The sequence below is a fragment of the Neoarius graeffei genome, chromosome 26, assembly GCF_027579695.1.
Source record: "Neoarius graeffei isolate fNeoGra1 chromosome 26, fNeoGra1.pri, whole genome shotgun sequence".
Taxonomy (NCBI): domain Eukaryota; kingdom Metazoa; phylum Chordata; class Actinopteri; order Siluriformes; family Ariidae; genus Neoarius; species Neoarius graeffei.
The window spans coordinates 2026807-2050961 of record NC_083594.1 but is presented as its reverse complement, the minus strand read 5'-3'; the positions used below and the strand labels follow the sequence as shown (position 1 = coordinate 2050961).

At 39.5% G+C, this 24155-nt stretch overlaps 1 protein-coding gene across 10 annotated transcripts in view; it reads left to right on the top strand.

Moving 5' to 3' along the window:
- The window catches only part of znf740a (zinc finger protein 740a), a 56766-nt gene that overhangs the window by 12646 nt on the left and 19965 nt on the right, over positions 1-24155 (top strand). For 2 of the 10 annotated variants that reach the window (XM_060910432.1, XM_060910431.1), the window contains exons 5-16: positions 5017-5143; positions 5399-5482; positions 9544-9627; positions 13883-13966; positions 14513-14596; positions 15229-15312; positions 15613-15696; positions 16053-16136; positions 19404-19487; positions 21285-21368; positions 22273-22356; positions 23426-23509. In XM_060910432.1, the coding sequence (XP_060766415.1) occupies positions 5017-5143; positions 5399-5482; positions 9544-9627; positions 13883-13966; positions 14513-14596; positions 15229-15312; positions 15613-15696; positions 16053-16136; positions 19404-19487; positions 21285-21368; positions 22273-22356; positions 23426-23509 (1051 nt within the window). The remainder of the gene's footprint in view (positions 1-5016; positions 5144-5398; positions 5483-9543; positions 9628-13882; positions 13967-14512; positions 14597-15228; positions 15313-15612; positions 15697-16052; positions 16137-19403; positions 19488-21284; positions 21369-22272; positions 22357-23425; positions 23510-24155) is intronic. The other 8 variants (XM_060910434.1, XM_060910436.1, XM_060910433.1 and 5 more) reach the window with 8 other exon arrangements.

Sequence of the window (24155 nt, the reverse complement as noted above, 5' to 3'; positions counted from 1 at the left end):
GTATTTCACGATATGGACACCCCCAGCTGGTAAATAATACACACACACACGACGGTACTGTTCCGTCCCGGGTTATGAGAGATGCGTTACACTGAATCTGACAACATGATGACATCGTGGCTACAGCCTACAAAAAAAAAAAAGACCCTTACGAATGAGTAGGTACGCCTTTTCAACCAACAGGGAACAGGTTCTTGAACCAATTCCATTCAGGATTCTTTGAACAAGAACAGAATCCGTTCTCTGTGGGTCAAAAAGGGGTAACGTCCCAGTTTGGTTATACTAAACACAGGCACTAATGGAACGCTGCTCAGCCAATCAAATTAGTGACTCTGTATATTACTGAACTGTTGTATAATTAGTTAATTAGCTGATTATATCTGAACCAGGGGAAAATGATGCATTCCAGGACCACATTCAGGAACCTGTGGTGTATCTGTGAAGATTCTCAATCATCCAGGTCATAGTAAACTGTGGGTGGTAGAAATGGGCAACTGGACTTGCTTGAAAATTCTTGAAAACGTTTCACCTCTCGTCCAAAAGGCTTCCTCAGTTCTGTCTGACTAAGGCTACGTTTACACTAGACCGTATCTGTCTCGTTTTCTTCGCGGATGCACTGTCCGTTTACATTAACCCCCCTGGAAAAGCGGGGAAACGGGAATCCGCCAGCGTCCACGTATTCAATCTAGATCGTATCAGCTCCGGTGCTGTGTAAACATTCAGAATACGCGAATACGCTGTGCTGAGCTCTAGCTGGCGTCTCATTGGACAACGTCACTGTGACATCCACCTTCCTGATTCGCTGGCGTTGGTCATGTGACGCGACTGCTGAAAAACGGCGCGGACTTCCGCCTTGTATCACCTTTCATTAAAGAGTATAAAAGTATGAAAATACTGCAAATACTGATGCAAATACTGCCCACTGTGTAGTTATGATTGTCTTTAGGCTTGCCATCTTTCCACTTGCAAGTAATAAGTGATATGCGCTGGGATCACACACACAGCGGCTCAGTCCCGAATCGTGGCTTGTTCACTTCACTCGCGCGCTCTGTGAGCTGCGCAGGGCCGGAGTGCGCACCCTCCAGAGGGCACTCGCTGTTCAGGGTGGAGTGATTTGGAGCGCAGGATGCCTGCGGAGCCGAGCGTATCCGCGTATTGGTGTTGCTGTGTGCACGGCTAACGGTTTTAGTGTAAACGCGAATCATTTTAAGAACGTTAATCTGATGATCCGCTGATTCGACGTAATGTAAACGTAGCCTAATAGGGAGTATCAGATATTTATCTTCTCCTGGATCAGAATTCTGATGACCAGCTCATCTAAGGTGTCATTGAGGCATCATGTTGGTGTGGGTCACTGGAGGCTGGGTGTGAACGGCGAGTCATTAGGGTGATCAAAGGATTGCCCGTTAGGGTGATCAATGGCAATCTGACTCCCTCTGTCCTCCTGTGAGTCACCGAAAACGCCAGGACCCAGCTGTTTTCGGTGACTCACAGGAGGACAGAGGGAGTCAGATTGCCATTGATCACCCTAACGGGCAATCCTTTGATCACCCTAATGACTCGCCGTTCACACCCAGCCTCCAGTGACCCACACCAACATGATGCCTCAATGACACCTTAGATGAGCTGGTCATCAGAATTCTGATCCAGGAGAAGATAAATATCTGATACTCCCTATTAGTCAGACAGAACTGAGGAAGCCTTTTGCAGGGTCTCCGCGGATCCTTAAAAAGTCTTAAAAAGTCTTATTTTTAATATGTGTTTTTTAAGGTCTTAAAAAGCATTATATTTCGCTATTTTTTGAGCTATGGTATTAAATTTCACATGGGAGGTATTAAATTTCATCTGGGTAGCCTACGGTAAATGAAAAAAAAAAAACATATGTCTGGATTTTTTTTTCCGCGCTAACGTTATTTATTCAACCAGCGTCGTTTGTTATCAAGATGCTGAACAAGTAGCACAAGAGCCGTTGTGTGTCTAGCACTAGTTCTAATAGCGCAGGAACCACGCCACTGGGGGCAGTGTGTTCTTTTATCCATGTAGTAGACAGTGATGGGAATAACGGCGTTAGAAATAAACGGCGTTACTAACGGCGTTACTTTTTTTTAGTAACGAGTAATCTAACTAATTACTTTTTACATCGTTATAACGCCGTTCCCGTTACTTACAATAAAATACTATGCGTTACTTTATTAAAGCTGTTCTCATCTGGCACGCTGCTCGTTCAGCCTTTCTTTACTCTGCTTTAGTGTGGGGCGGGGAGACACGAGACAACGGCACAGTAAGCCAATCAGAGTAGATTTGGACAACATACGTAGGTAGGCCACGCCTACTGCACTACTGCGCGCTCTTTCAATCGGAAGAGCCAGCGATGGCGAGCGGTCAGCCCAGCACTGCGCTTTCACACTGGAAATACAGCCAGGACTTTTCATTACTTTAAATAAAAGGCAAGAGTGTTTACGTGCAGTGCACATTATGTCGAGGAACAAAGCGTTTGTCCTCGTCAGTGGCCAGTAATTAGTAACAATTTTAATAACTACAGAAATATATTACATTTGATAGATGTCTTATCTCACATTCTCTCACAAAAATATTAATATAGTGTAGATAACATTACTAATTGGTTCTGTTAAGTGTCCATTTCAGTCATTAAACACATTTAACATTCACTTTTATTATGATTACACTAATTGAATTTGATTTTTTTTTTGAGGGGGAACAAAATGTAACGGAATAATTACTTTCTCTGGTAATTAGTTACTTTTATGACAAAGTAACTCCGTTACTAACTCAGTTACTTTTTGGGAAAAGTAACTAGTAACTATAACTAATTACTTTTTGAAAGTAACGTGCCCAACACTGGTAGTAGAACCATTGAGAGTAGAGCAGACGAGGAAGAAGTGGTTGAACTTGAACATGAACGGAGATGGGGAAGTGTAAGTTTAGTAACAAGTGGCTTGAGGAGCCAAAATACAAAAGTTGGCTAACAACAGCAACTTCAGAATATGAAGCGAGATGTAAGGTATGTCGGAAAGACATCAAGTTAACAACAATGGGCTGTAAAGCCCTTGACGCTCACTCGAAAGGGGAAAAGCATATGCGCTATGCTGCTAGTCGGGCAACAACAGTCCCCAGAGGCAGTTCGATCAGTAGTCAAACTTCCTTGCTTCCTCACTGTTTGTTCATGGCAGTACCCTACTATTAAAATATTGAGAAAGCAGTTAATGTTCTGTTTTGTTAACTGAAGATCAATTTGTTTCCTCACTGTTTGTTTACAGCAGTACCCTACTATTAAAATATCGAGAAGGCAGCTAATGTTCTGTTTTGTAAACTGAAGATGCACATTTTTTATAAAAAAAAATGCTTTGAACTTAACCTAGAGTGTGCTTTTTTTTTTTTTTACTGTACGTATTTGTTCCGCGGTAGTGGTCTTATTTTTTATACTCAGTGGTCTTAAAATGGTCTTAAAAAGTATTATTTTTGCTGGTCAGAAATGTGCAGAGACCCTGCTTTTGGACGAGAGGTGAAACGTTTTCAAGAATTTTCAAGCAAGTCCAGTTGCCCAGTTCTACCACCCACAGTTAACCTGTGGTTTAATGTGAACGTGGCCATGTTTTGCCTCTAGTGGCTTTCCATATAGGACGCACCATCAAAACCCTATATTCGGTATCTTGAAAGAGGCTCAAGAGGAGCTCATATGACTCTCTGAGCAGATCGGGTTTGCTTTTCAGGTTTCCTCCGGACTACATGTGCAGCAGCGCATTTGTAGCCTGCCTTGTTTGTGATTTTAAAAATAAATCATTCGATAAGCCAAAGCAATAGAGTGGAAAGTTTCAACTTATGTTTGCCTTGGATAACTTTGCCTAAAACATGGTGGTGTATACTGATTTTTTTTCCCCAGAATGTTGTGTGTCGGTGTAACGGATGCCAGATTGTTAATGTATCTCAGTTCCACAGGCTACATGGTTAGGGGATCTTTTGTCCTCATTGCTTGGGCCAGATCAAACCATTAAACAAGCTTCAATTATTCTCAATCTTGCCACATACATGATTTTTTTTTTTTTTTCAAAACTGATGTTCAGTTCAAACACCATTAAAAATAATTTCAGGAATAGATCTCTTGTGTGGTGTGTAATTCACCCTCTCATTTAAATATGTCGAACATTTTCGGCGCGCGCTTTGCGCATCACGGACCTCGGTGATTTTAAAATGCTGCTCCGGCCCTGATCATCTCTGCCCCTTTTTCCCCGAGCAGCAGGGTTTGAAACTCCAGCTATGTGCCGCCACATAGTGCGCCTGTCAGTCGTCAGCAACTTTGTTGCTTCGTTCATTAACCGCAGGTTACCGCATCACTGATTTTATCTGAGATGTTAACGAACGTTCTAAACAATTCTAACGTCAGAATGTTTATGCAGGTGCTCATGGGAGTTGTAGGCGCGTAATATTACATTGCAATGCGTTTATTATATCAGAGGCCTTCAGAGAAAACTACAATTAAAATATATTGTCATACCACAGAATAAACCACCCGCCAAAGTGGCTAGTGGGACTAAAGCCATTACCCGCCAAAGCCCAATTTTACCCGCATTTGGCAGGTGCTAATGTGCATCATAGCTCCCTCCTGGTGTTTCATGTGATGTGACGTATAATGATTTAAAAAAAAAAAAAAAAAAGTTGCCGTAATTGCAGCTCCCCGTGGTGCACCTAGTTAAATTTTATCACATCGTCTCCAAAAATAGTCGCAGTTTAGAGCCCTGGCGTGATTCTCTATTAACGTTTGTTGCAGTTCCCATTCTTGACCACTAGGGGCAATAACTTTATGGGGTTAAATGTGATGAATTTTTTTTTTTAAATCACTGGTCATTGAAAAGAGGAGTTAAGTATTTAAACAAAGTTTAAAATATATGGAGTAAAGAATAAGGACTATCGTCTGAGGATGAGTGGGGCTCTGTACAACCTGACCCTCTGGACGAGCTGCTTCGTGTATGATGACCTTTATTTATTTCTGTCTCCCAGGCTGTTGTGGTGGATGAGAACGGGAATTGTCCACTTTCCAAAGTGCAGAAGAACTTCATCTGCGATCACTGCTACGGTGCTTTCAGAAGCGGCTATCATCTGAAACGACACATTCTCATTCACACCGGTGCGAATCATTTCGTATTTGTTTCAGAGGGGATAAAAGACAGCATTCTTTGTAGTTTTATTTTATTATTTAATTCATTAATTTACTTTTATTTTTCTGTGCTATTCTTTGGAATTTTCATTTTCTTTTCCTGTGGTTTTCAGAATGCATCCATCTTGTTGTAAAATTGAAAACTATTAAATGTATTGTTTAAAAAAACAAAGTATGTTGAATTTTAGCTTTTTACTTTTTCTCCTCCTTTTCCTTCCCATCCAGGAGAGAAGCCATTTGCTTGTGCCATATGTGACATGAGGTTTATTCAGCGTTACCACTTGGAGAGACACAGCCTCACTCATACTGGTACGAGAAATCCGTCCTTACGGCGTTTTCCCTTATAAAATAATGAGTTTCAGTCGCAGCCATGAAGTGTAAAGAAAGTGGATGAGTCCACATAATTTATTCATACGAGGTGCTCCACAGTGAGAGGAACTGATGTATAATGTAGTACAGAACATCTGAAATTTGGTTTATCTTTCTGAAAAATGATTATAAAAGGAAAAAATATTTTGTGTGTATATTGATAGGATTTGTTTAATTTTTATTTTTTGGTCTAATATTCTGATTGGGATTCCTCCGATATAAAATTAAACATGTCTAGTGTCTGATTTGGATAAAAACCAAATGGTCGATATTTTAAAAATATATTTAAATGTTCTTCAGTGTGACTTTATACAATTCAAATATGTACAAGTGCTGTAGTATTCTCCATTTCGAACTCTACAGTACAAAAACGCTGTTTAGGGTTTCTGTGATGGAGATAGTAGGACATATCAATAATCAACTTAATTTACTGATGCAGTGTCATTTTTGTTGTTGTTCCACCAGAAAGTGACACATTTTTGATTTTCCTGCAGAAGTAGGTAGATTATTTTTGGGGCAGCAAGTTCCCGTCTCTGTTTCATTCCACAAGGAAGAATATGGACGAACGTGGCAGGGGAAAATTCCATAATTCTGTTAACTGCACCGGATTTTCATGAAACTAAAAAAAAATATTAAATGAAAATGTTATATTCATGCATGCATCAAACTGAGATTTTCTGAATTTAGCAAAGTGGATCAAAATACTTGGGTCCAGTAAATCCTTTGAGTTTCTGATTGGTTATAAATATTGTTGTGGGTCAGTTGTCATTCCAACAAAAGCTGCAGTGTTGGTTCATAAAAGCTGTAAGTGTAAATAATAGCTGACGTGAATATAATCAGTGAGCAGGAAAGAAATACAGAGACTGAAAAAAAAAGAAAGCATGCTGCTATTAAACTGTTACGCTGGAATAAATCTCGCTCATTAAAACACCATTCACGACTTGTTTACCTCCTGAGATAGATATTTATCCCACAATAACCCTCTCGTTTCTGATGTTAACTAGACCCACTTTATTTTCGCTCATGAAATAAGTGTTTGAAACTGAACATTGCTTTTCTACACATTATGTTGCTCCTTTTGCTTTAGTTTGTGTTAGTTCCATCTAGTTTGTACCTACAACACATATGGAGTCTAATGTATGTTCATTGCCCAAATGGCAGACAGACTATCTAATATCTATCATAGTCTAATATATCATATCATATACAGTGCCTTGCAAAAGTATTCATACCCCTTGAACTTTTTCACATTTTTCCACCTTACAACCACGAACTTAAAAGTTTTTTACTGAGATTTTATGTGATAGACCAACACAGAGTAGCACATAATTGTGAAGTGAAACGAAAATGATAAATGGTCTTCAAAATTTTAAACAAATAAAAATCTGAAAAAAATGTGGTGTGCATTAGTATTCAGCCCCCTGTACTCTGATACCTCTAAATACAATCCAGTGCAATCAATTGCCTTCAGAAGTCGTCTAATTAGTTAATAGAGTCCCACTGTGTGTAATTTACTCTCAGCATAAATACACTTGTTCTGTGAAGGCCTCAGTGGTTTGTTAGAGAACAGTGAAGAACAAACAGCATCATGAAGACCAAAGAACTCACCAGACAGGTCAGGGATAAAGTTCTGGAGAAGTTTAAAGCAGGGTTAGGTTATAAAAAAAATATCCCAAGCTCTGAACATCTCAAGAAGCACTGTTTAATCCATCATTCAAAAATGGAAAAGTATGGCACAACTGCAAACCTACCGAGACATGGCCGTCCACCTAAACTGACAGAGCGAGCAAGGAGAGCACTGGTCAGAGAAGCAGCCAAGAGGCCCATGATCACTCTGGAGGAGCTGCAGAAATCCACAGCTCAGGTGGGAGAATCTGTGCACAGGACAACTGTAAGTCGTACACTCCACAAATCTGGCCTTTTCGGAAGAGTGGCAAGAAGAAAGCCATTGTTGAAAGACAGGCATAAGAAGTCCCGTTTGCAGTTTGCCAGAAGCCATGTAGGGGACACAGCAAACATGTGGAAGAAGGTGCTTTGGTCAGATGAGACCAAAGTTGAACTTTTTGGCCTAAATGCAAAGCGCTATGTGTGGCGGAAAACTAACACTGCTCATCACCCTGCACACACCATCCCCACTGTGAAACATGGTGGTGGCAGCATCATGCTACGGGGATGCTTTTCTTCAGCAGCGACAGGGAAGCTGGTCAGAGTTGATGGGAAGATGGATGGAGCTAAATACAGGGCAATCCTGGAAGAAAACCTGTTGGAGGCTGCAAAAGACTTGAGACTGGGAAGGAGATTCACCTTCCAGCAAGACAATGACCCTAAACATACAGCCAGAGCTACAATGGAATGGTTTAGATCAAAGAATATTCATGTATTAGAATGGCCCAGTCAAAGTCCAGACCTAAATCCCATTGAGCATCTGTGGCAAGACTTGAAAATTGCTGTTCACAGACGCTCTCCATCCAATCTGGCTGAGCTTGAGCTATTTTGCAAAGAAGAATGGGCAAAAATTTCAGTGTCTAGATGTGCAAAGCTGGTAGAGACATACCACAAAAGACTTGCAGCTGTAATTGCAGCAAAAGGTGGCTCTACAAAGTATTGACGCGGGGGGGCTGAATACTAATGCACACCACATTTTTCAGATTTTTATTTGTTTAAAATTTTGAAGACCATTTATCATTTTCGTTTCACTTCACAATTATGTGCTACTCTATCACATAAAATCTCAGTAAAAACTTTTTAAGTTCGTGGTTGTAAGGTGGAAAAATGTGAAAAAGTTCAAGGGGTATGAATACTTTTGCAAGGCAGTGTGTGTGTATTCCCCAACCTCACAGAGTAGCCTATTATTGACAGATCATTTTGGTGACTTTGATGAAATTTAATGAATTTAACCAAGAAATCCTCAGGCTTTTTATACGATGCATTCTGAAAGTCTGTACTTTCGCTCATTACCCTAAAGTGCATATTTTTCCTCATCGGTCTTGCAAAAAAATTCTATAAAGACCAAAATTTGGTGATGCATTATCTTTAAAATCTGAAGTGCATTTAGACTCGTATTCAGACCTTTTCTGCTCTGACACTCAAAATTGAACACTTAGTGTTTCAGTTTCAAGATTTTTTTTCCCTTTCTTTAACAATAAACTCTTACCAGTTTGACTGTGGTGAATTCATGATGTGGGAGGAGAAAAACTTCAAGACTTGAGGTCAAACAAATTTAGACCGCAGACAGGGTTATGTCCAAATCTGGGGGAAGGAAGCCAAAAATTTCTGCAGTTTTCATGGTCTGGAAGAACATCGTGGCTTCCGTGACCTGAGAACCACAGAGACTATTCTGGAATCTGGAGCTCAGTCAAACCAAGCGAATGGGAAAGAAGAGCTTTCGTCATGGATGTAGCCACAAATTGATGGTCGCTCTGAGATGCAGATGGAAGAACCTGCCAGCAAATCGCCAATAATGACTTCTAGTCAAGTGTTTAACAAAACGCACTGGTGGTTGCATCATGCTGTGTTAGCTGGCTGTTTTTCAGCAGTAGGAACTGGGAGTTTCTTCAGGATTGAGACGAAGCCTGCTTAAGAGTGCTCAGCTGGGATTAAGGATTACCTTCAAATTCAACAGTGACCAAAAACAAAGCAGGTTTGATTTTGGGACAAGTCCATAAACACCTTTGAGTGTCTCTGGCGGAACCTCATAGTAATGCTCCCCATAAAACCTGACAAAGCTTGAGAGGTTCTGCAAAGAAGAATACATTTTTTGATGAGATCTTGGTTTAGATGATCCACAAATCCATCTGGGCTGAGCAAGTAACATCATTATAGCCTCAGTTTTCTTGGGAATCAATGCTGTGCTCAGAGGTATCATTTCTGAGTAAAGGGTCTGAATATGCTCTGAATGTCCGTGATCAGTGGTCTTGTACTTGCCATGTTCCTCAGAATAATTCAGGTAGAATTTGATATTTTTAGGGCGTATGATTTTGTATCTTGCTCTGTGCATTCAGGGGTGAAACCGTACGCTTGCACCATGTGTGACATGCGATTTTTCCAACGTTACCACCTTCAGAGACACAGCCTCATACATACGGGTAATGACCCCTCTTATCCTAACCACTCGCCATGTTTCCGTTGCAGTTGGCTGCATCCAAGCACTTTTACATCTTCTTATTCATTTTTGTAACCATTATTTGGTCAGTAAGCTTTTCCATACATTTCCCCCCCACTTTCTTTCTGCTTATTGGCGTGCATAACTTTCTGCGGCATTCCTTTCTCCATTGTCTGTTTCGCATGCTAGATGTCCGTCAGCATGAGCTTCTGCTTTTTTGTAAAGCAATCGCTTGTCTATATTTTGTGATTCATACTAAATCTTTTTCCTCGCCATAAATAAAATTATGGTTATTACTATACGATGCAGGAAGCAGTGGTTGTACCTGCAACCACTTGGTCTGCAAATATTATGTTTCTGGACCAGTATTCTCCAGAGTATCCACAATATTCATGAGCCCATCAATATTTTGTGTGGAACACATTTTAGGGCAAATGTAAGGAGCTGGTAGTAACGGGAGACAAGTGCTCAAGCTATACGGGTGGTTATGGTGGTGGTTGGGGGGGGGTAATGCAGAACAGCAACACAAGTTGTCCTTTCATGTAGCAGGGAACTTTCAATTAGTGTGAGTCTCCACATAACCAAATACATTTGATCTGAAGAGAGAATTTTTATCCCGTTTGAATTTAAGAGGGGTTCTCACTTTCTGGGAAGAAGAAAAAAAAGTGTGCCATTATTGTAATGTTACAACTTAAGAGCGAATTTTGGTTTTGATGTTTCTTTTTATCACCCAATTTTCGCCCAAATTTATTTTTCTCTCACCAAGCAGCTCGCCTTTATTACACGCTAACGACCTAGGTAGGCAAGGGTTATTGTGCATAACGTACTCGGAGGAAAGTGCTATCGGCCCTCTTCTGCATGCCTGAACTCAGACACCCACGATTGGCTAATGTCACTGTGATTGATAAGGGAGCGAGAGTATGCCACCCCTCCCACCCAGAGACTGGCCAGTATTGCCGTCTTGGCCTCCCGGACACAGTTGGCTGTGGTATCTTAGGGATTCAAACTTGCAACCTCCAGTCAACAGGGAGGTCTGTTGTGCCATTTGGAAGCCCTGGTTTTGATATTCTGATCAAAGGTGGTCAAGAAGCTTACTTGATATCTTTTATCTTAAAATTACAGATGATATAATGCTCAGATACATGGATTCATATCACTACATTGAGGGAGTTAACACTCTGGCTATAATAATTCAGCCATATAGAATTTGATTTTAAAAAGGTTTCAATAGAGTTTTGTTGCTTTGTCTTGTAAATGGCTTCCTGGTGCATTTAGGGACATACCCAATGCATTGAGCTTTTACCAGAACCTCTTGACACATCAGGTGCAGCTGAAATGTGTTGCAAAGTACAGTGCCTTGCAAAAGTATTCATACCCCTTTAACTTTTTCACATTTTTCCACCTTACAACCACGAACTTAAAAGTTTTTTTTTATTGAGATTTTATGTGATAGACCAACACAGAGTAGCACATAATTGTGAAGTGAAACGAAAATGATAAATGGTCTTCAAAATTTTAAACAAATAAAAATCTGAAAAATGTGGTGTGCATTAGTATTCAGCCCCCGTGTCAATACTTTGTAGAGCCACCTTTTGCTGCACTTACAGCTGCAAGTCTTTTGTGGTATGTCTCTACCAGCTTTGCACATCTAGACACTGAAATTTTTGCCCATTCTTCTTTGCAAAATAGCTCAAGCTCAGCCAGATTGGATGGAGAGCGTCTGTGAACAGCAATTTTCAAGTCTTGCCACAGATGCTCAATGGGATTTAGGTCTGGACTTTGACTGGGCCATTCTAACACATGAATATTCTTTGATCTAAACCATTCCATTGTAGCTCTGGCTGTATGTTTAGGGTCATTGTCTTGCTGGAAGGTGAATCTCCTTCCCAGTCTCAAGTCTTTTGCGGCCTCCAACAGGTTTTCTTCCAGGATTGCCCTGTATTTAGCTCCATCCATCTTCCCATCAACTCTGACCAGCTTCCCTGTCGCTGCTGAAGAAAAGCATCCCCGTAGCATGATGCTGCCACCACCATGTTTCACAGTGGGGATGGTGTGTGCAGGGTGATGAGCAGTGTTAGTTTTCCGACACACATGGCGCTTTGCATTTAGGCCAAAAAGTTCAACTTTGGTCTCATCTGACCAAAGCACCTTCTTCCACATGTTTGCTGTGTCCCCTACATGGCTTCTGGCAAACTGCAAACGGGACTTCTTATGCCTGTCTTTCAACAATGGCTTTCTTCTTGCCACTCTTCCGAAAAGGCCAGATTTGTGGAGTGTACGACTTATAGTTGTCCTGTGCACAGATTCTCCCACCTGAGCTGTGGATTTCTGCAGCTCCTCCAGAGTGATCATGGGCCTCTTGGCTGCTTCTCTGACCAGTGCTCTCCTTGCTCACTCTGTCAGTTTAGGTGGACGGCCATGTCTTGGTAGGTTTGCAGTTGTGCCATACTTTTCCATTTTTGAATGATGGATTGAACAGTGCTTCTTGAGATGTTCAGAGCTTGGGATATTTTTTTATAACCTAACCCTGCTTTAAACTTCTCCAGAACTTTATCCCTGACCTGTCTGGTGAGTTCTTTGGTCTTCATGATGCTGTTTGTTCTTCAGTGTTCTCTAACAAACCACTGAGGCCTTCACAGAACAAGTGTATTTATGCTGAGAGTAAATTACACACAGTAGGACTCTATTAACTAATTAGACGACTTCTGAAGGCAATTGATTGCACTGGATTGTATTTAGAGGTATCAGAGTACAGGGGGCTGAATACTAATGCACACCACATTTTTTTCAGATTTTTATTTGTTTAAAATTTTGAAGACCATTTATCATTTTCGTTTCACTTCACAATTCTGTGCTACTCTGTGTTGGTCTATCACATAAAATCTCAGTAAAAAAAAAAAAACTTTTAAGTTTGTGGTTGTAAGGTGGAAAAATGTGAAAAAGTTCAAGGGGTGTGAATACTTTTGCAAGGCACTATGTACTTCAGAAAGGACAATCTGTATTAATCTGTAAAGAAAATAGCTTACAGCTGACTCAGCTGGCTAGCTTGTTCGTTCTTACATGGGCATAAATTTCTTGGTAGTTGGGATTAGGGTGAAATAGTAGGTAAAAGTTTATTGTAATGGGTAAAATCTAAGATTGAGTCTCTTGAAAATTACTCATCGTTTATGACTCCGATAACCTCCGTTTGCTTTCTACAAGGGGTGTAGATGTATTTAACAAAGTCCACGAGGGTAGATAAGACTGATTATCTGTAACTTGTGGATTTGGAAAAGTAAAGTCAGTTAGGACTGTATGACAGAATTGGGTGGAACTTTGGTAAAGAGTTGGTTGTGAGTTTTGTATGATGAATGGTTAAGTGGGAGTTGTGTGGGAAAGGGTCAGGCAGGGTTTTGATTTGGGAGGAAAAGGTTAAGTGATGTGGTTATGGGGTAACTCGATTATGGTAAAGGGTCATGTGGGTCTTGGCTATGGAAAAGAGATGGGTGGGACCTTGGTATGGCATAGGGTTGAGTGGGACTTGGGGTATGGCTAATGGACAGGAAGAATGTAGGAATGGTATATTGTCTCATGGGACTTGGACATGGTATAGTATCAGGTGGCACTTGAATATGGTATCGAGACAGATAGGACCTGCATTGTAAAGGGTCAAGGGAGACTAAGGGTATGGTCAGGAGTCAAGGGGGACTAAGGGTATGGTCAGGGGTCAAGGGGGACTAAGGGTATGGTCAGGGTTCAAGGGGGACTAAGGGTATGGTCAGGGTTCAAGGGGGACTAAGGGTATGGTCAGGGGTCAAGGGGGACTAAGGGTATGGTCAGGGGTCAAGGGGGACTAAGGGTATGGTCAGGGGTCAAGGGGGACTAAGGGTATGGTGAGGGGTCAAGGGAAATGTTAAAAGCTCAGTTGGGACTTTGGTGTGGTATAGGGTCCGGTGGGTAGAGGCCAAGCATTTAATCTTGGTCAAAGTTGAGCTAAATCTGCAAATTAGACTCGCAGACCAGCATCTTGCCCAATAACTGTTCATACACAAATGTTGCAAATATTGTGGATACCTCCTGTCTGTTCTGCTCATGTGTAAAGCACTGCCAGAAAGCATGACATTTGATTTTGATGGCTGTAAAACTGACATGGAACCCTTCAGTTGTAGGAACCTGAAAATTGCATATATGTTGGGTAAAATGGGATTAAATGTATTTTGAGCTTGAATGGGAGCTAATCATTTGCTCTGTGCGTTTAGGGGTGAAGCCCTACGCTTGCTCCATGTGTGACAGGCGTTTTTTCCAACGCTACCACCTGCAGAGACACAGCCTCACTCATACGGGTATGGGTAGTCTCTCCTTACAAATTTGCCCTCTTACACCTAGCTACACTTGTGTGTGCAATTTAGCACTGTTGCCAACTTTTTTCCTTTCAGAAGTGTTTTTTATTTTAAATTCATTAGCAGTTAACCGTGACCAGGACTTAATGAATTGGTCAATATTTCACAATCATCAGTCTTGTGCTGTTGTGTGCGCAGCAAAAAAAAGAAAAAATTCCCATCGAATAAACACTTAAAAGTTAATCAAACTTTTATAGGTTGAAAGTTGACAAGCAGTGCTGAAGTCCAGTCTGAATTGCACATCTATTTCTCCACAGCAAAAAATATTGGTTTGATCTTTGACTTAACAGAGTTGGCAACAATGCATTCAAGTCTCTGCCGCATTTGTCAGTTTGTTTGGTGCAGCGCACCATCCATCTTTGTTTTGGCTGCAACAAACTCGAGTATGGATGTGGTGACTTGAAAATAGGTAGTGGGGAAGGGTATTAAACACATACTGTAGTTTCACTGACTGCCGAATCCTGACGTAATGGTACTCTGTATGTTTAGGGGTGAAGCCGTACGCTTGTTCCATGTGTGACATGAAGTTTTTTCAGCGTTACCACCTGCAGAGACACAGCCTAACCCATACGGGTATGGGTCGTCTCACCTTACAGATTTGCCATGGCTACACTTCTGTGCAATTTAGCACTGTTGCCAACTTTTTTCCTTTCAAGTGTTGGTCTATTTTTCTACCTCAGAACTTGACTGTGACCAGAAATTAATGTGTTTTGAAAATACGACAAACTTATGAGGATTTCACAAACATTGGCCAAATTTTGAAGTTGAGAATTACTTTATCCTGGGAAATGCAAATCTTTTGCTGTTGCATGAGCAGCTAAATATACAAGTTCCCATCGAATAGATGCTTGGAATTTAATCAAGCTTTTATAAGTTGGAAGTTGACAAGCAGTGCTAAACTCCTGTCAGAATTGCACATCTATTTCTCCACAGTGACTATTGTTGATTTGATTTGATTCGATCTTTGAGTTAAGAGTTGGCAACAATGCATTCAAGTCTCAGCTTCATTCACCACAGTTTGTTTGGTGCACCGCACCATCTTTTATTTATTTATTTATTTATTTATTTATTGGCTGCAGCAAACTCGAGTTTGAATGTGGTGACTTGAAAATAGGTAGTGGGGAAGGGTATTAAACACATACTGTACTTGAAGTGTAGTGTCACTGACTGCCGAATCCTGACGTAATGGTACTCTGTATGTTTAGGGGTGAAGCCGTACGCTTGTTCCATGTGTGACATGAAGTTTTTTCAGCGTTACCACCTGCAGAGACACAGCCTAACCCATACGGGTATGTGTCTTTGCAATCTGCCCAAATTTCTTAACCACTTTCCCGAGACATTAGCATGGGACCTATTCAGTGCATGCATTCAGTAGTTGCAATTAAGAAATGATTTTAATCTAGACTCGTATGAGTCTTTGCTGGAATTAAAAACTGGTGCCATCCCAGTTGGGCACGTTCCCATTATTATTATTATTATTATTATTATTATTATTATTTAAACTTAAAATGGTCCCTCGTGTTTGGCTAGAGTGACCATGAACTGAAAGAAAAAAACAATCCATGCTAATACAATGATACTCTATTTAGGGGTGAAGCCATATGCTTGCTCCATGTGCCATATGAGGTTTTTTCAGCGTTGTCACCTTCAACGACACACTCTCACCCACACGGGTACGTGTCAATTTCCTGTGCCAAAACATATCGCTTATTAAACCTTTACCAAAACCACATGTCTAATATTGCCGAGTTTTGGTTAGGTTTCCCCCCCCAGTAATATATTGACTTGGTCAGTATTTTTGGTGTTTGCTAATTTATATACAACCCAGAGTTTGTGAAAGCACTACATTTAACTTTTTTATTATTATTTAAGTCCTCTAAAATCTGTATGCATCATTCCTAGCTAGTGCTGAGAGGTAGAGATGTGTAAAACTTTTGCAAAGCGACAATTTCAAGCTGAGATAGAAGTTACAGTATATTCTTGGTGAAGATCGAGATAGCGTATTCTAATACTAGTACTCTACGTTTAGGGGTGAAGCCATTTGCTTGCACCATGTGTGATATGAGGTTTTTCCAACGCTACCACCTCCAGAGACACAGCATCACCCATACGGGTATGTCTTGTCTCTTTATACTCAATCAACCCCAATGCAAGTGACCTTTTTAAAAGATAATTTCATTTTTTCGTGAAAGTAATGGTCACACAGGAATTATCACGGATACTAAAAAGAATTAAAGATTTTCTTCCATGCTTCGTGTTTTCTTGCATTATTATACGCATGTCTTCATGGATTGGATTTCTAACTAGGGTTAGAAATGAGCAGATTTAAATTTTCTAAGTAAAACCTGCAATTGTCTTTTTGAATAAATATACACAAGACTTCGTAATACTGTCTTACACATGAACTCATTCATATTCATACTTGATATGTACAAAATATAGGTGGATAGAATTCTGTGTGCAACCACTTGACAAAATGGTGTGACGTATGCGTCCGCTGCCATGTTGGATAATATACAAATCCAAAATGCCGTCTCGTTATAAACAATAACTGTGATGTATCTCTGACTTTCTCAAAATTATTATGATTCTCTGGAGTCCTCTGCCAAGTCAAGGTTCAGAGAAAAAGTTGAAATTTGTGGCTTTGGCCTGTATATATTAAAGGAGAGCCGCAGAACCTTTTATTTTTAAATAAATTTCTGAGTGGGTAGTATCTCCTTCCTTGACTCTTGTCTGCTGCATAAATGGGAATAAAAAAAAAATTTTTTTTGAGAGTTAAAATTGACGGCAAAGTTGTGATTGGAGCTGAGCCAGCCAGCCCTGAGCGCATGACGTCACAGCGGGAACCGGTTTTAAGGGCGAGGCCTTTTACAGCTATAGACCAAAGTCATATAAATAAAAATTTATGGTGAAAGTAAGAAATAGCGTTACCGACTCGCTCAACTAAGACTGATTTGACTTCATTGATTGCGGGTTGACTCTCATTAAAACAGGATGGGTGTTATAACTTATGCAACGTACATGTATATGCATTTTCAGTGATTAAAGCGTAAAAGGCTCATTAAATAATCAGATGAACTGAGACAATCACATTCTGAAGCAAATTAAATGATCTTATACCGCTAACTTAAACACACAATACAAGTTACATGGATTAATCTAAATGCAGGTAAACAACGTGTTGTTTCGTATCCAAATGAGAGTCGGAGCTTACCCGTCTGTGTTCTCGCTTCTTGAAGGCTGAGCTTGTGGCCGATATGTTTTTAAACAATCTGACTTTCAGTTGTTCGTTCAGTTCTCCGTTCATTTGCTTCTTCCACGTAAGGGCGAGATATTGCTGCTGAGGCGAGCTTATCCAGCGCAGAAATCAGACGGCTGGTCCACTCATTCTCCATTTTCTCCATACTGAATACTCCGCCATTACTGCTCGGCTCAGGCAATTACTAAAACCCGGGACGTCACCAGTTTTAGCAACAACTGCGCTAAACTGGGTCACTGCCCAAGCAATAATATATCCCGTCCCGTCCCAGGTTTTAGCAACAACCCTCGGCTCACGCTCCAGGAGAACTGGTGCAACTGAACTTACTTTCCTTTTCTTGTAGTTTCCTTTTCCTTTAATTGTTGGTACTGCACCCTCTTTCAATCCGGGCTTATAGCCAACGCTCCTCAACAGATCAGAGGTCTCATACGAGTCTTCAGTAAAATGTGCAGAGGAGAGACCACTTCATAGGCGCCCAATGTGCCCGTGAACACCTCGCAAAACGCGTCCAAATCTTTGCAGTTTGAACATTCTTGGGCCATGAATGCAACGTAAATCCACCTTCTGTCGCGTTGCTGCACCGGCCAGCAACACATCTACGCGGCATGGTGATAAATTAGCTCTAAATGGAGGATCGGAGTTGCCGTCAGCTCTGTGTTTTAGTATAGCGCAAATGGCGATGAGACGGATAGACTTCCTGCTGTGACGTCACAGATGTCAAGGTCATTCACTCAGACCGCTACCTATATAAATCACTTTAATCGTAAAAATTACTATATTAGATTTATTGTTAACGCTTAAAACTATTCCTGTGCCATTCTTGAGGTCTCAAGGCATTTATAAACGAAAAGTGAGGCCATGGCTCTGTGCATCTCCTCTAAAGCTGTCTGATTATACAGAGGATTTAGCCTCATTACCAGCGATGGAATACGCTGAGACTGAACTGTCTCATTCTACAAACCTCATGGACAACCAACACACAGATGAAGGCTTACAAGAGCCAGATACCTACAGTTTCCTTGTGTCTGGCAGGGTTGGTTGGTCGTCTTCTCACCAAACAAAAGATGACAGTGTGCTTGTTCATGCTCATGTCAACCATTCTCAATGATCTCGAGAAACGCGGCTCAAAAGTTCAGTTTAATCAGCAGAAAACAGCTTTAATTAGCAATGAACTCTTCCCGGATATAAAGTGGTCACCACACACACGTGGGTGTAATTAGCTTTTTCCTCAGTTAAGTCTTTATGATGCATGTTTTTGAACCACAGCATACGCACGGTGTTCTCTGGGCAGTTCATCATCTGTTCGGTCACCATTTTTAATTATTTTGGGAATTCTGAAGAACCGTTTCTTTTTGTTACAAGTAGCATTATTACCAAAATTATGTCCCACACACAAAGGGATATAGAAAGTTGTCTTTCTTCAAAAGAAAATCACAAAGTGTTGCAGCAGCTCACATGTGAAGCGCTGCTATCTTGGTTGTTATCATCCAACATGGCGGACTTGCGGTTTGGAAAATAAGCGTGACGTCACATGCACACAAAGAATAGTGCAGTTATTATCCATGATTTTTTTCCCCCCCTTCAATTCTATGCTGTACTTCTCTATGCACACACAAGTTGTCTTAATGATTACTTAGAAATGTCTCCATTTTAGGTTTTAGTGCAGCAACAAAATAATAAAAAAAGTTAATTTATGTCGATTACTGGTTTAAAATAAATACTACATATTACACATCCCTAAACCGAGGTTTTTTCTTTTTTACATTCTTGAACAAAAAGGTTTTTTTTTTTTTGCCTTCTGCCAAAACACTTATACATAATTGATTCAAATTAAATTTTTTTTTTAACAATTCGATTGCTAGATTGTGTCATAGCTTTGGAAAAAAAAATATACCTACAACTATGCTTACTCATTAAATTTTTGAATAACAGTATAAAATGTTCTGGTAGTTAAATTTAGCTATTGATTTTCAGAACCTTGTTTTAATGTCTGAGGAAATGAAAAGTTTGAAAACTGACCACTATGAATATCAGTGAGCTGTTGTAAATGACTTGGCGTGTATTTTTATTTTTTTCGACGTAGTGAATGCACATGACTAATAATTTGCTCTGTGCATTTAGGAGTGAAGCCTTACGCTTGTTCCATGTGCGACATGCGTTTTTTCCACCGTTACCATCTGCAGAGACACAGCCTCACTCACACGGGTATGTGTCTTTCTACCTCAACCCACTATTCTATAGAAATAAACCACATACATGCGACCTGAGCACTGTTGCCAACTTCTGGAATGAAAAATAAAAATTAAAAAAAGTGAATCTTGAACTGATAAAGGGTTAATACAGTTTCTGAATGTTGTCGAGTGTTTATTGTTCCAGATTGTCCTTATAGTCACTTGTGTGCTGGATCGGTGTCGCAGTCTTATACTCAGTATGCTAGTAATATTCTACTGGTATATTTACACCTATATTCTGCTTAGCTTACTAAACTTACTCATCATTTAGTTATATTAGTATGAAACACTGAATTAACTTTCTCAGTGTAATATTTGCGTATTGTACTACAAGTAATAGTTATGTACATGTAATAAGTAAATATTTGTACAGTTTATTTTATAGTTGACTTGTGCAATGATTTTAGTTTACTTGTATCGTTATACTGTTGTTATAGAAGGTATTATTCTATTCTAATACTTTTTAGATATTCTACTTCCATAATTATACTATATTTACCAGACTATAATATCCAAAGTTTACAGATTATACAATACTCATAGTATGGAAATACTTCACTGTCTCCTCCGTATGGTGTAATACATTTCATACTATCTTTCTGTTCTTATTATATTGTAAGCATACATACTTGCATACTTTTACTGTTTTTAAGATGTTAATATTTGTTGTCCTTTCATCATATTCATTTCTAAACTATACTATTTGCACAACGTTTAGTGTCGTGGTGTAGTTGCACCAGTGTTATACTCACTCCGTATATAAACAGCACATTTCTCTGTCAAGTCTTTTGTCTTAAAGATCGAAGGATAACAAGAAATACAGAAATGTTAGTTCTGGTCCAAGTTGGCAACACTGTGTTATGAACATCAGCATGCTTAATCAAATCCTAAACGACCCACACTACTCTCTGTATTTTTATCATTTTAACTATTTTTATGTTGTGCAGATCTTGAGTTTTAATACCCCGTCTTCTGTATTTCACTGAGATTAATATGAGTAGTAATCGTGTAGGAATAGAAATAAACAAAAATGTCCATACTCTTACTTAGTAAATGATTGATTGCGCTTAGGCATGTGCTGATTTAAATATTTTTAAAACGTGTTTCTTAGACATTTGTACAGTAATTTTCTAATATTTGTTCCAAACTTTAGTCTTTTCCATCTGTGTTGCAATGGAAAACAAAACTGATATGGTCGAAGATTGCTTGCTCTAAAGTGACTCCTTTTATAGCAAAGCTTGTTTTTAAATGAAAATACTCTGTGACAGTGAATTTTGGGGGGGGGGGATCTCTCTCGCGCTCTCTCTCTCTCTCTCTCTCTCTCTCTCTCTCTCTCTCTCTATATATATATATATATATATATATATATATATATATATATATATATATATATATATATAAAATTTTCAGCATAATGCAACATGAAATGCTAAAGATTATTGTAAAGCTTTCTAATTAAACCACATCTAATATTCACAATAATATGATCACATGTGTTAATTACAGTGTTGTAGAACAGTTTATCAGTACATGCCTAAATCAAATCATATATTTAAGTGCTGTTGATTTAGTGGGGTTTTTTGTTTGGTTTAAATTTATTTATTTTATGTTATGACGCATCCTTGATAAATGCGTTAGTTTGTTTGTTTATTTGTAGCTCACTGACCGTTCTCGCTGTCTGGTACTAATTAAACTGATTATAGCTAGTGTCAGGTTGCTAGGTCGATGACATGGCTAATACAAATTCATTTATTTTATTTTTTGCACTTAGGGGTGAAGCCTTATGCTTGTAACATGTGTGACATGCGTTTTTTCCAACGCTACCACCTGCAGAGACACAGCCTGACCCATACGGGTAGGTTTCGTCTCTTTATACCACTTGCACATGATGGATATTTAAACTCAACACAACAAACTCGAGTTTGTAGTTACAACAGATCCACATTCCCAAACTAATATACCCAATTCACTCATATAAACTCATAACATCATAATTAGAAACAGCATTAGCTGTTGTGGGGTGTGGTTATTTTATTTTATTTTATTTTTTGGTAATTATTGAATTTAGCTGACGTTACTGTAGAAACCGAGTACCAATTTAAAGCTTATTTTCATTTGTTAATCCTTTAATTGTCCATTTTTAACCAGTCGAGCTTCACCAAGCAAAACTTTGCAGGATCAGGGAAAACTCTGGATATCTTTAGCATCATGTTTGTCCATTGTACAATTAATTAGATGAAAAAATTCAGCTTTATTTCATAATACTGAGCTGAAAAGTCCAGAGCAGGAACTGATTCCTAAAGGAAGGACACCTGTGTTTACTTTCAGCAAGGTTGAGAGATTTGTAGTTATAGAACATTACCCATAAACTTGTACATTTAAATGGATAAAAATTTCACTCTCTGAATAACAATCATAGTATTTGTGTCTTTTGAAAAATCTGTCAAATTGTAAGCCTTAAAGTTTGTGAACTTTTAAGTAAAACTATTAACTCCTTTTCATTGAACATTGCTGATTTTAATAGTTTTTAAAAAGTGGTTGCAGTGTTAAGCAGCAATGTGTAAATCTCCCTCCCATGAATGAAATGGCTTAATAAAAATGATTTACATCATTGTGATTTTGTTCACTGTGATGAGTTTAGACAAGTCTGAGGATATAATTTGATATAAAGCGTATAATTTCAGCAGATACGGAGATTAGATGGTGTACATGTAGAAAGGGCGGGGTCAATGTGAATGATTGGTGCTCTGTGTATTCAGGGGTGAAGCCATACGCTTGCTCGATGTGCGACATGAGGTTTTTTCAGCGTTACCACCTCCAGAGACACAGCCTCACTCATACGGGTATGTGACTCCCATCGACATGCAAGCAGACCTGGCCCTCATGCACTGACTGTTTGAATTTGTCCTGTGATAAAATCTGGAATGTTCAGTGTTGTGCTTTGTGGGTTGCTGTTGAGTTACAACCCCATAACCAACGTGTAAAGTGAAAGGTGGTGTGAGTCACACTCGTACAGTTTTCCCTACCTGTAGTTTCAGACATCCTGCAGGACGGTGAAGGTTATTTTAAGAATTGCTTAACTTTTTTTTTTTGGAAGAACGTGTCTGGAGTTGTTGTGGGTTTTGTTTGTTTGTTTGTTTTTGAAGCTACCTGTTGCGTTGTTAGAAGCTGCTGTAAACACACTGCGGTTAATATTAGGGCGTGTTCATTATGAGTAATGCAGTCGGAAATCCAGTCAGGGCACGCCTGTTAGTCAGGAGCATCCGGACTGAGAACGCCGTTATGAGAAAACATGTTTCTAAAAATAAACAGTGAAAGAACACTACTCAGGAATTTTGTCCCTAAAGAAACATCTTGTGTCCAGTTTTTGCCCAGAACGTTTCTCCTGCTTGTGTTGTGCAGTAATGGTCATTTTAATGCAGTCAGCAGTCCAGAGTGAGCTTTAGTCTTCTGTTTCTGGCTCGATAGTGACACGTTTCTTGGGCTCTTGCCTTTCTGTTTTTGTTTCCAGGCGTGCTGCTGTGATTCGACTTCAAACACGGTGAAGAAGCAGACAAGGACACTAAATTAACGCTTCCTCACATCTGCATTTCTAGAGCAAGTGAACATTTGAGCCGATGTAAATTCTTAATGAACAAAAAAGCAGCCGTCCCCACCGTGTGCCGTAACGCAGTGTTTGGGTTAATTCAGGAAGTCAGAACTCAGACTGGTCATTTTCAAGCTACAACATAAATATTTAGCTGGGCGTTTTTGTTTATTTGTTTGTTTTTCTTTCCTCCACTTCATGTCAGAACGATGAATGAGCGTCACTGTGGAGGTTCAGGGGTCGTCATTGTGCTGGTTTGGAGGTGATCAGTGTCGTGGTGTGTTTCTAATGCTGAGTGTCTGAGAATTGGTGCTCTGTGCGTTTAGGGGTGAAGCCGTACGCTTGCTCCGTGTGTGACATGAGATTTTTCCAGCGTTACCACTTGGAAAGACACAGCCTCACTCACACGGGTATGTGTTCTTCCCCTCTCAGTAAAAACACACTCGGATTCCAGGTGTAAAGAGACAAGTTCTACTCACTTCATTCACCTTGAAATAATGCACAGTGGCGCTGTGTTTTTCACTAAAAATAATAAACATGGCATGGCGGTGGAGTGGGGAAGAAAATAAAAAGCTGTCGATGAATGTAGGTTGAAAGGCCGAGAAATATTTCAGCAATAATTAACCCATAAATAAAAAAAAATTGCTTATCAGTTGTATAAAGTTATATAAATAATTATTTACATTTTATTTGATGAATATTTATTGAGGGGAATTTTTAAAAAATAAATTAATTAATGCTTTGGGCCCACAGTAATTCGTTAATGCTGTTGTGGTCACACTGCCATACTTTTTAAAAAATTTACTTGTACTGATTTACATTTATTTTATATTTTTGTTAATTTAAGTACCGATGGCAAAAGTGATAAAAAGTAATTATTACAACCCCAATTCCAAAAACGTTGGGACGCTGTGTAAACTGTAAATAAAAACAGAATGTGAAGATTTACAATATCATGGAAACCCTATATTTCATTGAAAATAGTACAGAGACGACATATCAAATGTTGAAACTGAGAAACTTCATTGTTTCTTGAAAAATATCTGCTCATTTTGA